Genomic DNA, 15,155 nt, shown 5'->3' on the forward strand with positions numbered 1-15,155 from the left:
TGGTTTTCACTTCACAGGTGTGCTTGAAGCTCATCGAGAGAATGCCAAGAGTGAGCCCACATGAGCCAAACATGGTGGGCTTTAGGCGTCAAGTGGCCCAGATATGGTATAAAGAGTAGTATTATATATTTTTGTATTAACCAACACAATTCTTCATCGAAAATAAATATGAAGACTAAAAAAAATCCAAAAAGTAAACCCACAGCACGCCTGCTGACCTGCAGTGTGCTTAATGCTGATACAGCAAAATACAACATTTACAGATCAAGACCAAGAACCAGCACAATTCATTGAAGAAAAAAACAGAAAATGGATGGATGGATGGAGAACTCTGAGTAAACAGTTTAGAAGTGGCGGTGAGGAAACAAGCTAACGGGCCTGAGCACGAACACAAGGGTTCAGATCAGTGTTTCTTAAAAATGAGGGCCAACTGGAGGGCCGACAAAAAATACCTTTCTCAGCGGTGGTCCCCAGTGGTACTCTGTTGTAATACATCTTCCCACCACTTGTGGCAGTAATGACTATAGCAAACAAACGTCTGGAACTAAAGTCATTGAGCGGTTTCTTCAGCGCAAAAATTACGACTAAATATTTTCAGTTGCACTGTAATTTTATTGACAGTCTATGTAAGAAACGTATTAGTTTAAGTAATTTGAGCAAAACATTTGTATGTATTTATTTTTCCAATCATCCTGACCTAAGTAAGCTTAAGGTTTATGTGTTAAATAAATAGTTATTATTGAACATGATTAAGATTTCTAACTCAAAGTTAATATTTGAGTTGTCCCGCGACCCCCTGTAGTGTAAAAGTTGGGTCTAGATGTGAAAATGGCGGAGAACCCCTGCATCAGATTACACTGAACGTTTTGTGTTTGGGCCCCTTAGCTTGTCAACTGCAGCCGTGCATTATATCCACTCTTATTCCCATGCTGGCTGTCATGGCCGACTTCCAAGAAGCTCTGTCCCACCACAGGAGGTCAAGTGTTCCAGAAAAGCAGGGACATAGTGAAGTACGATTGGCCACGTTTGAGTACACGCCCTTGATTCCCTCCATGAACAAAGCATGTTACAGATAAAAATGCCTTTGATTGCTAACCTCCCCGAATAACACGTTAAAAAAAATCATATTTATATGGCATCAATGAGAACAGACACCCTTTTTTACCCGATGACCCTGGTGTGATGTAACGCAGTTGAAAATATTACAACCATCTGTTTGTTTTGATTCTTTTGTCATTTTATTCTAAGAAAGTTGAACTGACCCCGACACTGCAGACTTGTCCAGTGCAGATCTCAGTAAACCAAAACTCACTGACCTTGTTTTGCAGTCATGTATGTGATCTGTGTTTGCTTTTGTTTATATTGACGCTTTTTGTTATTGGTACAGTAGGGAAGGGATTCATGGTGGCCCCATTACTGGGTAAGAGGAAGAGGGGTTAATCATTGTGTAATGCAGTCTGCTGAAAATGATGGTAAGTGCCACTCTATATAACCACTGACTGCCTCCCAAGTGCAGCTGGGATAGGCTCCAGCCCCTCCAAAAGGGCCAAGCGGTAGAAAAATGGATTGCTGTGGTCAAAGTTGGAGATGCCACAAAACACATTTTAAGATATTCAACTCTCTACTGCCAACTGGCGGCTAGAGTGGATAGTGCATCCCCTCACTTTCATACACTACAGGCCAGAAGTTTGGACACACCTTCTCCTCACTCAATGGGTTTTCTTTATTGTAAGTAAAGGCATCAAAACTATGAATGAACACATGTGGAGTTATGTACTTAACAAAAAAAGGTGAAATAACTGACTGAAAACACGTTTTATATTCTAGTTTCTTCAAAATAGCCACCCTTTGCTCTGATTACCGCTTAAAACACTCTTGGCATTCTCTGGATGAGCTCCAAGCACACCTGTGAAGTGAAAACCATTTCAGGTGACTACCTCTTGAAGCTCATCGAGAGAATGCTAAGAGTGTGCAAAGCAGTAATCAGAGCAAAGGGTGGCTGTTTTGAAGGAACTAGAATATAAAACATGTAAAATATATTCAGCCTTGAAATAAGATGTGCTTTGGATTTGAAGCTCCAGTACTTAAAAGGGTTTCATATTGGGATTCTAAGAACGCAAACAGTTTTGTGTCAATGTGGTAAAACTGGAAGTTGCAGCTGGTGAAAGAAAATGTTTTGATGAAGTGCAATAATCAGTCCAGGCTTTTATAAAAATATATTTATTCAACTGTACAAGGGGGAATGGAACCATTAAGAACATGAATCTTTATGTCAAATTGTACTTTTTAACAGTAGAAGAAACATTGAGTTATACAGAGAAGCATTGTTAAAACACGCACATAATGAATAAAACATACACTTTATTAATCAGATAATTAAATTAATAAACCAACAAAATAACTCCACTGACCTGCTTTGTAAGAAGAAAATTACACAAGTCATTTTGTTTCCTTTGGCTGTAGTAAACATTAAAATACATTAGCATGATGCTAAACTAATGTGCTGCATCAGTTAAATATTCCCTTAAAAGAATGTTGATTAATAAATGACTCCTAATAAAGATCAGTGAGCAATTAAAGTAATAAAATAATACTGACCACAATACAATCTTGGAGAAGGTTGACACCAACTTCTTTTTTTTTGTTTACTGCTTCTTCTCAGCCGCCATCACTTTGAGTTAGGCAAGATGTGTCCGTCCATTGCTGGACACTCAACTTCTAGAGTGTTCTAGGCCGTACTGAGAAGAAGATAGTATTCCATTGCACGGTTAAAAAAAAGAAGTCATTTTAAGAACGACAACAAACCCTAAAATATGTGAGCTGCCCTCCATCTAAACCAGACATTTTCCTGGCAATGACTTCACTCACAAATACTTCCACTTTATTCTTGGAAATTATGGCTTTGTTTTCATATTTTGACTTTATTCTTAGCTTTATCTTTTTTACAGCATGTCCTAATACTGGGCAAAAGCGAGGAACTGGCATGACCTTTGACCTCATACTTGCTGTCAACCGTTGACAGAGTATGATGTCATCTGTAAAACTATTATGTACAACTCCAATAAGTACACGTCCGGTACTGCATAGTCCCTTTGAAGCCTGTTTTCTCATTGTGCTTTTCACTTTCAAAAAGTGAAGCAAATGCTTTCACATTTAATTCAACCTCTCTTATGTCCCGAGTGATTGCACAAGTGTGAAAAATGCTGACTAATCACCCTGAGTTGAACTGGACGACTGTAATTACACGTTTTCTTTTTGCATAGCTGAGTGGAACATCATCATCATCATCCTCCTCCTGCTGGTCACTTACTGGTCTTACTGGTGACCACAAAGTGGGCGTAACAGTCGGCAATGTTGTTCCTCAGCTCGTCAACGCCTTTCCTCAGCTGGCCGACCTCGGTCACTTTCAACTTTGCTTCCTCCTCCTGCACGTCCACGCTCTTGCTGTCCTCTGCAGGAATGTTGAACGCTACACACACACGCGCACAAGCACAGTGTTAAAATGGAGGCACAATGCTTAGTTTTTTCTTGCTGACCAAGCATTTTTATGAGTGAAAACTGCCAGTTGTGAGCAGTTTCTGTAGCTCAGTGTTCACAAAGGCAAATAAATGTTAAGTTAAAGTAAGTTAAAGTACCAATGATTGTCACACACACACACACGAGGTGTGGCGAAATTATTCTCTGCATTTGACCTATCACCCTTGATCACCCCCTGGGAGGTGAGGGGAGCAGTGATCAACAGCGGTGGCCACGCCCGGGAATCATTTTTGGTGATTTAACCCCCAATTCCAACCCTTGATGCTGAGTGCCAAGCAGGGAGGTAATGGGTCCCATTTTTATAGTCTTTGGTGGGGGTTTGAACTCACAACCTACCGATCTCAGGGCGGACACTCTAACCACTAGGCCACTGAGTAGGTTATGTTAAATGTGCTTCAATACTTGGAATCGAACACGTAACTAGGAGTCATTTTAAGGAACGTTATGTTGTGTCACTCATGACTCACCAAGAGCATCTTAGTCGTCTCAAGCTAAACAAACATTAATATTATTTTAGGATTGTTTTTAGCAACACTTCAATCTGAATTTAACATTTGGCATGTGTATAAGTGCGAGTGTTGCCAACGGCCGATAAAAAGTACCGGTATGTTTTTGTCTCAACTCCACCCTAATTTATGTTAGCATTCTGAGATTATTTGGGGCAGAAACAGAACAAAGTGAAACCGTGGATGGACCACTGACAGTAGAGATGCGTTTCTCAGTCCTTTTGAAATTTAAACAATCTTTGTAAGTCAGGGATGTCAGAACTTTTTTTTATTTTTAAATAAAGTTGAAGGATGATTTTTAAGCATATTCTATGTATTCCTGGCCCAAATTAAGCATTTTCAAACATTCTGATGGTTAAATGAACTGCAATATGAGCGTTGCTGCTCACTGCTCCCCTCACCTCCCAGGGGGTGATCAAGGGTGATGGGTCAAATGCAGAGAATAATTTCGCCACACCTAGTGTGTGTGTGTGACAATCATTGGTACTTTAACTTTACTTTTTAGTATTGTCCACGAAATGAGACCAGTTCACTACTGTGGCTTGGACACCAATAAAGTACTTTATTGGATTTAAGGGTGTGACTGTTCAGGTGTTATTTTAGGTGTCATAATACTTAATACCATATTTACATGTGTTGTGTATGTTCTAGCCATGAAAATACCCAATTTACATTCTGAGCAAAAATATAAAACGCAACACTTATTTCTGCTCCCATTTTTCACGAGTTGAAGTCAAAGATAATAAATAAATGATAAATGGGTTATACTTGTATAGCGCTTTTCTACCTTCAAGGTACTCAAAGCGCTTTGACACTACTTCCACATTTACCCATTCACACACACATTCACACACTGATGGCGGGAGCTGCCATGCAAGGCGCTAACCAGCAGCCATCAGGAGCAAGGGGTGAAGTGTCTTGCCCAAGGACACAACGGACGTGACTAGGATGGATGAAGGTGGGGATTGAACCCCAGTAACCAGCAACCCTCCGATTGCTGGCACGGCCACTCTACCAACTTCGCCACGCCGTCCCCAGATTTAAAACTTACAATATACACAAGACCTTTTCCTCTCAAAATATTGTTCACAAATCTGTGTTAGTGAGCATTTCTTCATTGCCAAGATAATCCATCCCACTCTCACAATATTATGTTAGATCCACTATGGACTGGACTCTCACAATATTATGCTAGGTCCACTTGACGTCCATTGCACCGGTCGCCCAGGGGGGGGGTCCCCACATCTGCGGTCCCCTCCAAGGTTTCTAATTGTCATCCCATTGGGTTGAGTTTTTTTCTTTCCCTGATGTGGGATCTGAGCCGAGGATGTCGTGGTGGCTTGTGCAGCCCTTTGAGACACTCGTGATTTAGGGCTATATAAGTTAACATTGATTGATTGATTGAGGTGTGGCATATCAAGATGCTGATTAAATAGCATGATTATTGCACAGGTGTGCCTTAGTCTGCCCACAATAAAAGGCCACTCTCTACCATAAGCCGTATCCAAAGGCGTTTCAGAGAATTTGGCAGTACCTCCAACCGGCCTTACAACCGCAGACCACGTGTAACCACTGAATGAGATTGCTCTAGCCAGTGGTTCTCAAACTTTTTTCACAAAAGCCACCACAAAACTCCTGACTTTTCAAGTACCATCATAACGACCAACATTAAAATACAGTAGCGAGTGGGCCTAAATGTTCATTAAAAACAAGGCAGAGGAAGTATATATTTACTGTAACATGACACACAGTTTGAACAGTAAATCGGTGTTTCTTTGGTGCAACATTAGATGAAGCCCACGTACCAATAGTGGCAGAGTCGTGTATAAAGAGAGTATGGCCAACTCGGTTCCAGGCGATCTTCTCAATGATTGGTGAAAAGACACTCATGTACTGACAGGCCGCCATGATTGCTCCTAACTTTGAGCGGATGCTACGTGTTTGAGGTGCTTCCTCTTTAGATTTTCAAAATGTTCCCCATAACCCACAAAGAATGGGAAGTATGGGAAGTGAAGGTTTGCTAGAGAGCCACTGATTAGAGCGCCTTGTGCGATGTAAACACGACAAAGGACTGTTTTGTTCAGGAGAGAACACAGAAGATAATACAAATACCAGAAGAAATGAATACATCAAAGAGATGCTTTGAAGAAAACTGACTATCTTTGAATCTCGGTAAAAAAAAAAAGATGCAGCTCGGTAACACAAATACAAATAGACTGATTAGATGTTGAAAGAGTAAAATAAATTATATTTTGGGTGTAATGTAATATATGAGAATATGAACTGAAAATCTCATAAAAATAGATCATTAAGTGGCAAGAAATACGCCAATAATTAATAAAGCAAAATATGTTCTGGACCACAAATCCCCTTCATATTCTCTACTGCTTGCTAGTATTGCCATATCTGAGTTGTGCAGAAATAAGTACAAAAGTAGACTTATTCACTCACCATGTTAGAAAACAGATCAGTTAGAATAATACATGAGATACAAATATTTGGAGGCAGCCACCACAGTTGACAGACTTCCCACAAAAGTCATCATTTCTTTGTGATTTTTGGTCCAAAACAAATGAAGATTTTGGCAAAATGAAGGTAATAAGTTCTGTGGTTTTTTCTTCCATACATTGCGCCTTCAAGTGCGTGTTCGATTGCCTGCTGGTCACTAAGCACAGCATGAATGTAGCAGCAAGTATGGCTGCAAAATTATACTTTCACAAAATAAAAACATGTTTTATTGTAAGTTTATGAGCTGGTATGTTTAGAACTATATATGTTTTTTTTTTTTTTTTCTTGAAAAAAAATCTAATGAAGTAGTAATTGCAGATTTGAGACACTAGATAGCAGTAGTGTATAAGCTATTGAACACACCTTGGGAAGCAACTCATTAAACCCACACTGTTGGAAGTGTCAGGATGTTGCTGCACGTCTGCATCAATACTAAAGACAACTTTCTGTTATTGAGTTGATATATCAAGATATTGCAGTTTCTCTTCTCACTCCATGCAGAGAATCCACAACAAGTAAGAAAGACGGCGCAACGACACTTGTGTTATGAGACTAGCGTATGTGTGTGTGCTCCTTTAAGACTGGCAAATGTGTCCTGCAGAAATAAGAATAAAGCGACCAAATCGTCAGAAATCTACAGCCTTGTCATTGCGACCAAAAAGCCCAGCTTAGCAGGCCCATTGTCGACAAAAAAATAAATAAGAGTTCCCGAGTGTTCCTCAGTGTTCGCTCTTACAATAACAATGTTGCAACAGTTTGGTTATCATGCAGGTTACAGAACGTTAAATGAAGTGTTGTTGACGGTTTTTGAATGCATTTTTAAAGTGATTTAGTGGTAGAATTGATTGCTCCCATTACCTGGTCACCGAGAACGAGACGATTTTTATATGTTAGAATGCAAAAGAAAAAAACAACTTTTGTCTTCTTCTCTCTCATAATGATTGTGACCGATAAGCAAAATAATAATAAAAGTGCAGGTCCCCTTTAAGGCGGATGAGATGCGTTTTCTGGGAAAAAATATTCCAATTTCAGAGATAAAAAGCACGAATGGGTGGGGTTTCATTTTTGACTAAGAATGCAAAAATGTGCACAGACGTGAACGCTGACTGGTAAAAATGCAAAGATCCAGTGTATAATATGTGAATGTGTGTGTGATGTGCACGGTCCACCTACATGTCATCCGCAGCAGCAGGGACAAGTTGAGCTCCTTCCCTTGAGCTCTTTGAGCCAAGATGTTGCAGAGGGCCTGAAGGTCCAGCAGACACTGGGACATTTCCTTCAAAAGCCGTCCCACTTGAGACATCTCCACATGGGACAGCTCATTATCCACCTGTGGCTGCTTGTGGATGACAGACAAAAAACCCACATGTTAAGATTCCAATTTACCTGAAACATGTTTAGCATCATTTTAGTTTTATAAATAGTGATAGATGAATGGACTTTAGTGGATTGTGAAGTGAATTATATTTATATAGCGCTTTTCTCTAGTGACTCAAAGCACTTTTACATAGTGAAACCCAATATCTACCGTATTTTTCGGACTATAAGTCGCAGGTTTTTAAATAGTTTGACCGGGGGTGCGACTTATACTCAGGAGCAGAGGTGGGTAGAGTAGCCAGAAATTGTACTCAAGTAAGAGTACTGTTACTTTAGAGATTTATTACTCAAGTAAAAGTAAGGAGTAGTCACCCAAATATTTACTTGAGTAAAAGTAAAAAGTATGTTGTGAAAAAACTACTCAAGTACTGAGTAACTGATGAGTAACATATACACACACACATATATACATATATATATATATATATACACACATATATATAAATATATACACACATATATATATATACATACATTGATATATACAGTATATAATTTGTATTTATTTATTTTGCCGTTTTTGTTTACATGTTAAAGGTGTTTTAATGAATATACAGGCATGTTTAACACATATAGATTCCTTTCTTTCATGAAGACAAGAATATAAGTTGGTGTATTACCTGATTCTGATGACTTGCATTGATTGTAATCAGACAGTAGTGCTGGTAACGTCCATGTTTTCAAATGGAGGAGAAAAAAAGTTCCTCCTTTCTGTCTAATACCACATGAAAGTGGTTGGTTTTTGGCATCTTATTTGTCCAGCTTCCATATTCGTTTTAAGACACTTTACAAGAAATACATTGGCGGCAAATTCCGTAGCTTGCTAGCTTGTTTGTGCTGGCTTTCGGAGACTCTTATTTTGAAAGCGCAGGCGCGATGGAGCGGCACTTTTATTGTGAAGACAGGAACTGTGCAGTCAGTCTTTAGGCTTTTGACGGGATGTACGGTTGAAAAAATCCTTCACGCTTTTGATTGATTGATTGATTGATTGAAACTTTTATTAGTAGATTGCACAGTACAGTACATATTCCGTACAATTGACCACTAAATGGTAACACCCGAATACGTTTTTCAACTTGTTTAAGTCCGGTCATGTGACCCCTGGCTCTGTTTGATTGGTCCAACGTCACCAGTGACTGCATCTGATTGGTGGAACGTAGTGAACGTCACCAGTGACTGTATTTGTTGAAACGCAGGCACTATTGAGGTACCAAAACAAACAAAGCGTGCATTAACAGATCGATAAAAATTAGTAGCGAGTAGCGAGCTGAATGTAGATAAAAGTAGCGGAGTAAAAGTAGCGTTTCTTCTCTATAAATATACTCAAGTAAAAGTAAAAGTATGTTGCATTAAAACTACTCTTAGAAGTACAATTTATCCCAAAGGTTACTCAAGTAGATGTAACGGAGTAAATGTAGCGCGTTACTACCCACCTCTGCTCAGGAGCGACTTATGTGTGCAATTATTAACACATTACTGTAAAATATCAAATATTATTATTTAGCTCATTCACGTAAAAGACTAGATGTATAAGATTTAATCGGATTTAGCGATTAAGAGTGACAGATTGTTTGGTAAACGTATAGTATGTTCTATATGTTATAGTTATTTGAATGAGTCTTACCATAATATGTTACGTTAACATACCAGGCACGTTCTCAGTTGGTTATTTATGCGTCATATAACGTACACTTATTCAATATGTTGTTCACTATTCTTTATTTATTTTAAATTGCCTTTCAAATGTCTATTCTTGGTGTTGAGTTTTATCAAATACATTTCCCCCAAAAATGCGACTTATACTCCAGTGCGACTTATATATGTTTTTTTCCTTCTTTATTATGCATTTTCGGCCGATGCGACTTATACTCCGGAGCGACTTAAATTCCGAAAAATACGGTAAGTTACATTTAAACCAGTGTGGGTGGCACTGGGAGCAGGTGGGTAAAGTGTCTTGCTTAAGGACACAACGGCAGTGACTAGGATGGCGGAAGCGGGGATCGAACCTAGAACCCTCAAGTTGCTGGCACAGCCACTCTACCAACTAAGCTTTACCGCCCCGTAGTACAATCTGACACTTGTTTTTACCTGAAGAGCTGCTAAAAAAAAAAGTTGATGAACTTTTGAAAATCGGAGCCATATAAAACCAAAACTCATGCAGAATGTGAGTCAAGAAGTAAGAGACAGACATGAAATAAACAATTCTTAAATTGATACCTGTGACAAGGCCAAAGATTCAATGGACGGACTTTCTTGGTTCTCAGAAGAACACAAGAGAGAAGGTATTCTTCCCTTGTGTAGTCTTGCACTGACGGCCTAACAAAGCACAGATTGCAATAAGAAGGTTTGTTTCTTTCATTTTAACACAAGGAAGACCTAAGTCACAAAAATGACATACAGGGAAACACTGGACTCTATCAACATTTGGGGACGATACTAGTCTCGATATCAACGTCTGGTATTATCAGACCCCAACCTTAAAGCCTCATATCAGTTTAGAAGGAAATCTGATCATTTAAAGTGAGGGTTTGATGGTTGATGGCGGACGCAAAATGTGCTCGCTATTTACCTTCGCCATCACTTAACTATCCGTCTTTGATGATCTAAAGTGAAGTTTAATTGGTGATGGGGAGGAGCAGTTTTCGCCACCAGGTTGTGTTCATAATAAATGGGTAGCAACAGGTAGTGACCCATCAGACACTTCTTTAGGGTGTCATAATCATCATGTGTACCAATTATGATCCAAATATGAATTTATGGAGCTGAGTTATGAATGTTGAAAGTTTTGTGGCGAACCATTAGATCAAAGTTTGGCACATCCTACGGCGTAGGCAAAATTCCTTAGCAATTTAGCATCGCCCGTCTGTTGAGTATCTGTTATTTGAACCGTGGCTTGTTTGTTCAGAGTCCCTAGGAGGAGTTTGTTAACATACAAGCCCTGTTTTACAGAAACCAAGATGGCCGACCTCATGTTTGTTTTTAAATATGGGATCTGTGAGAATGAGATAATTGTAAGTGTTATTTCTTAATCCATAGGCATGTTTAAAGCGGCTAGTATTTTCCCATGTAGTGCGTCTTCTCGTGACCTCCTTGCTTTTATTTAATGTCCGCTATTAAACTCTTTGTTTTGTCTTAAGTGTCCCTGTTTATGTCGGCTCACAGAGCTGTTTTGGCCAGTTCCTTATCTGTTTTGAAGAAGCAGCTGTGCTCCTTTCTGTGCGAGAGGGGCTGTTTTCGCATAAGCTGACTCTTTTTGTTTGGATTTAGACCTCTTCTTGCTGATGCTATTGTCGCATTGTAAGGGCTGGTCTCCTAAAGCTTTAGTAAAACTTGGTATTGTGCCATTCTGTCTCAGGGTCCTTTTCACTCAACATACTGTATATGTCATCCAAAAGAACTTGGGATTGACCAGTGTGTTTTATTCCCTGAGAGGAAGACTGGTCTTGAGACTTTCACATGAGTCATGATGGACGTCCCCAGGGATTTTCGTGGCGATACGTCAATCTGGTGGCAGAAGCTAATATTTTCACATTTTCAAGAGGGCGCTAACGAGTCAATTCTAATAATTTTTAAACATTTTCGCCAGACTTGACGCACTTCGAAGATTTGGTGAGTTTTTGTGCATGGGACCTCAAAAATGCATTGAAGCATATAAAAGAATAAACGGAGCAGTTCCAATTGGGCCTTCGCAGTTTTTGGGCTCGGGTCCTAACTAATCTACAGCAGTCAAATAAAAAAAGAAAACAGACAACATGCATCTGTTGCTGCATATAGAAAATTATGATTGGGGACTGTATGAAAATCTGTGATTTGTTTTATGTTTATTTTCTGTTGATTAGTTATTACAGTATACACAATTATTTTAGTTATTTAAACGTTTAAATTGCAAATTTTTGACATGTATAAATGCCAAAATATATTAGCAAACAGTTGTAACATCAAATACTTTTACATTAAAGCTGGTTCATTAAATAAAGACAGCGTTCCTACAAATAAACTCAATTTAAACTCTCTTAACAATGCAAACACGCTTTTAGCAAATGCATAATAATAAACTACTTGATCATTTTGCACTCTCGCATACTATTCCACCTTTAGACCAGCTGTTCAGCATTTAGTGAGTGTCCCAAGTACCGTATTTTTCAGGGACTATAAGTCACAGTTTTTTTCATAGTTTGGCCGGGCTCCAGTGCGACTTATATATGTTTTTTTCCTTCTTTATCATGCATTTTCGGCAGGTACGACTTATACTCCGGTGCGACTTATACTCTGAAAAATACGGTACATTGAAATACTTTGTAATCATTGTATTAGCTTACCTTTATGTGAGAGTTCAGTCGAAGAATCTGTCCTTTCTGGTGCTCGATGAGCTGGTGGGAAGCAAAGATAACCAGTTAATGACTGTAAAAGACCATATTCATGTACAGCGTTGCTATTCAACTTGCGACCTGGGGGCCAAATTCTGCCCGGCAATGACATCATACCAGCCCCCAAGCGTTGACATTTTAACCAGACTTGTGATTTACATAACTGAGGCGTTCCTCAAGGCAATTCTTTAAGTCCTCTCCTTTTGGCAGTTATTGTTTTTTGCAACGTTTTGTGTTGCTGTAGCTCGTTTACTTTAGATGCAGTCAGTAGTCATTTGTAGTGACTACTAGTAGTGTTCATCAAGTTAAAGTTAAAGTTAAAGTAACAAACATTGTCACACACACATTGTCACTGTGGTGAAATTTGTCCTCTGCATTTGACCCATCCCCTTGTTCACCCCCTGGGAGGTGAGGGGATCTTTTTGGTGATTTAACCGCCAATACCAACCCTTGATGCTAAGTGCCGAGCAGTGGGTCCCATTTTTATAGTCTTTGGTATGACTCACGACCTACCAATCTCAGGGTGGACACTCTAACCACAAGGCCATTGAGCAGGTTTCAAGGTTCCATCTTAGGTTCTCTCTTTTTCATCATTTGGACTGTTCAACTGGCGAGAGACTCACATTTTTGCAACGGATTTTTAAAGGCTTCCTGAAACCCACTACTACCGACCACGCAGTCTGATAGGTTATGTATCAATGATGAAATCTTAACATTGCAACACATGCCAATACGGCCGGATTAGCTTACTAAAGTGCAATTTTAAATTTCGCGCGAAATATCCTGCTGAAAACGTCTCGGTATGATGACGTCAGAGCGTGACGTCACGGATTGTGGAGGACATTTTGGGACAGCATGGTGGCCAGCTATTAAGTCGTCTGTTTTCATCACAAAATTCCACAGTATTCTGGACATCTGTGTTGGTGAATATTTTGCAATTTGTTCAATGAACAATGGAGACAGCAAAGAAGAAAGCTGTAGGTGGGAAGCAGTGTATTGCGGCCGACTGCAGCAACACAAACACAGCCGGTGTTTCATTGTTTACATTCCCGGAAGATGACAGTCAAGCTTTACCATTGGCCTGTGGAGAACTGGGACAACAGAGACTTTTACAAGGAGGACTTTGAGTTGGATACGCAGACACGGTACCGTGAGTACGCATGCAGCTGCCGCTTCCAAACATTTGATCGCTTGCTTGGTGAAATATATGTGCTGTATGAACTTTGGAGAGGTGAACGGTACTTTGGGCTGTGGGATTGAGTGTGTTGTGCAGGTGTTTGAGTTGTATTGGCGGGTTATATGGACGGGAGGGGGGAGGTGTTTGTTATGCGGTATTCATTTGTGGCATATTAAATATAAGCCTGGTTGTGTTGTGGCTAATAGAGTATATTTATGTCTTGTGTTTATTTACTATTTTAGTCATTCCCAGCTGAATATCAGGTCCCACCCGCCTCTCACAGCATCTTCCCTATCTGAATCGCTCCCACTGCCCTCTAGTCCTTCACTCTCACTTTCCTCATCCACGAATCTTTCATCCTCGCTCAAACTAATGGGGAAATCTTCGCTTTCTCGGTCCGAATCGCTCTCGCTGCTGGTGGCCATGATTGTAAACAATGTGCGGATGTGAGGAGCTCCACAACCTGTGACGTCACGCTACTCGTCTGCTACTTCCGGTACAGGCAAGGCTTTTTTATCAGCGACCAAAAGTTGCGAACTTTATCGTCGATGTTCTCTACTAAATCCTTTCATCAAAAATATGGCAATATCACGAAATGATCAAGTATGACACATAGAATGGACCTGCTATCCCCGTTTAAATTAAAAAGTCGCATTTCAGTAGGCCTTTAAACATAACTCCAAACCACACATGCAATATGTCTAATAATGCCTGTATTAATGTATCTTTGTGAGTTTTACTCGAAACGTGTGCTTTTGTAAGGTTTGCAATACACAATTTATTCAAGCAGAACTACGAAACCAAACATGCAAAATGTCTAATAATGCCTGGAATAATGTATCTTTGTGAGTTTTACTAGAAACATGTGCTTTTGTAGGGTTTACAAACACAAAAAATAGTTTTTTTTACTCAATAGGACAATAATGTTCTTAGAATCCAATTCCTTTTGGCAGGTTTTTTTTTGGTGATGTCATTTATGTAACGAAAGTGTTGCCGTAGCTCGTTTAGTAGTGACTACTAGTAGTGTTCATCAAGGTTCCATTTTAGGTCCTCTCGTTTTCATCATTTGGGCTATTCAACTGGCGATAGACTCCCATTTTTGCAGCAGATTTTTTAAAAACACTAGTGCTTCTGTAAGGCTGACAAAATAAACACACTAAAATCAATTGTCTACTATCGAGGACGCTGGTTTTAAGAAATATACAAAATAAGACTAATAGTGAATAACATTCTGGAAATGTGGCCCCCAAAACAATTTAGTTGAATATCCCTGAGGTGCAACATTAAACAAGCTGTACCTTGCTGCTATGGTCTTGCTTCCCCAGAAGTTCTGTGTTTTCTTCCTCAAGCTGCTTCAGATCCATCATAGGCAACCTCACCCCGTCCTCCAAACACTGCTGCACTTTCTGCTGCAGACTTCACATGCAAAGATGGTGACAGAGATAAGGACAGGTGTGAGCAGAGGGGTCTTGGTCTCGTGAAAATACACACACTTTTAGTTTCACGATATCCTCTACTTAAGGTTAATAATCAGTTAATCATGGACGCATGTGAAAAAGTGCAATATATTTATCTGTACAGTAATCTATTTATTTATTTATATATATTTATATTTATATATATTTATTTATTTATATATGCACCTTATTGCTTTTTTATCCTGCACTACCATGAGCTTATGTA

At 39.4% G+C, this 15,155-nt stretch overlaps 1 protein-coding gene across 4 annotated transcripts in view; it reads right to left on the reverse strand.

Annotated features, from left to right (window-relative positions):
* Positions 1 to 2,231: 2,231 nt before the first annotated feature.
* cep85l (centrosomal protein 85, like) overlaps positions 2,232 to 15,155 on the reverse strand; it is a 43,351-nt gene continuing 30,427 nt past the window's right edge. For 3 of the 4 annotated variants that reach the window (XM_061928142.2, XM_061928143.2, XM_061928144.2), the window contains 5 exons: positions 14,771 to 14,888; positions 12,248 to 12,298; positions 10,146 to 10,244; positions 7,725 to 7,890; positions 2,232 to 3,469 (listed from right to left, as the gene is read on the reverse strand). In XM_061928142.2, coding sequence (XP_061784126.2) covers positions 3,303 to 3,469; positions 7,725 to 7,890; positions 10,146 to 10,244; positions 12,248 to 12,298; positions 14,771 to 14,888 — 601 coding nt within the window. In that variant the 3' untranslated portion in view covers positions 2,232 to 3,302. The remainder of the gene's footprint in view (positions 3,470 to 7,724; positions 7,891 to 10,145; positions 10,245 to 12,247; positions 12,299 to 14,770; positions 14,889 to 15,155) is intronic. The other variant, XM_061928145.2, reaches the window with a different exon arrangement.

The sequence above is a fragment of the Nerophis lumbriciformis genome, linkage group LG34 (assembly GCF_033978685.3).
Source record: "Nerophis lumbriciformis linkage group LG34, RoL_Nlum_v2.1, whole genome shotgun sequence".
NCBI classification, from domain to species: Eukaryota; Metazoa; Chordata; class Actinopteri; order Syngnathiformes; family Syngnathidae; genus Nerophis; species Nerophis lumbriciformis.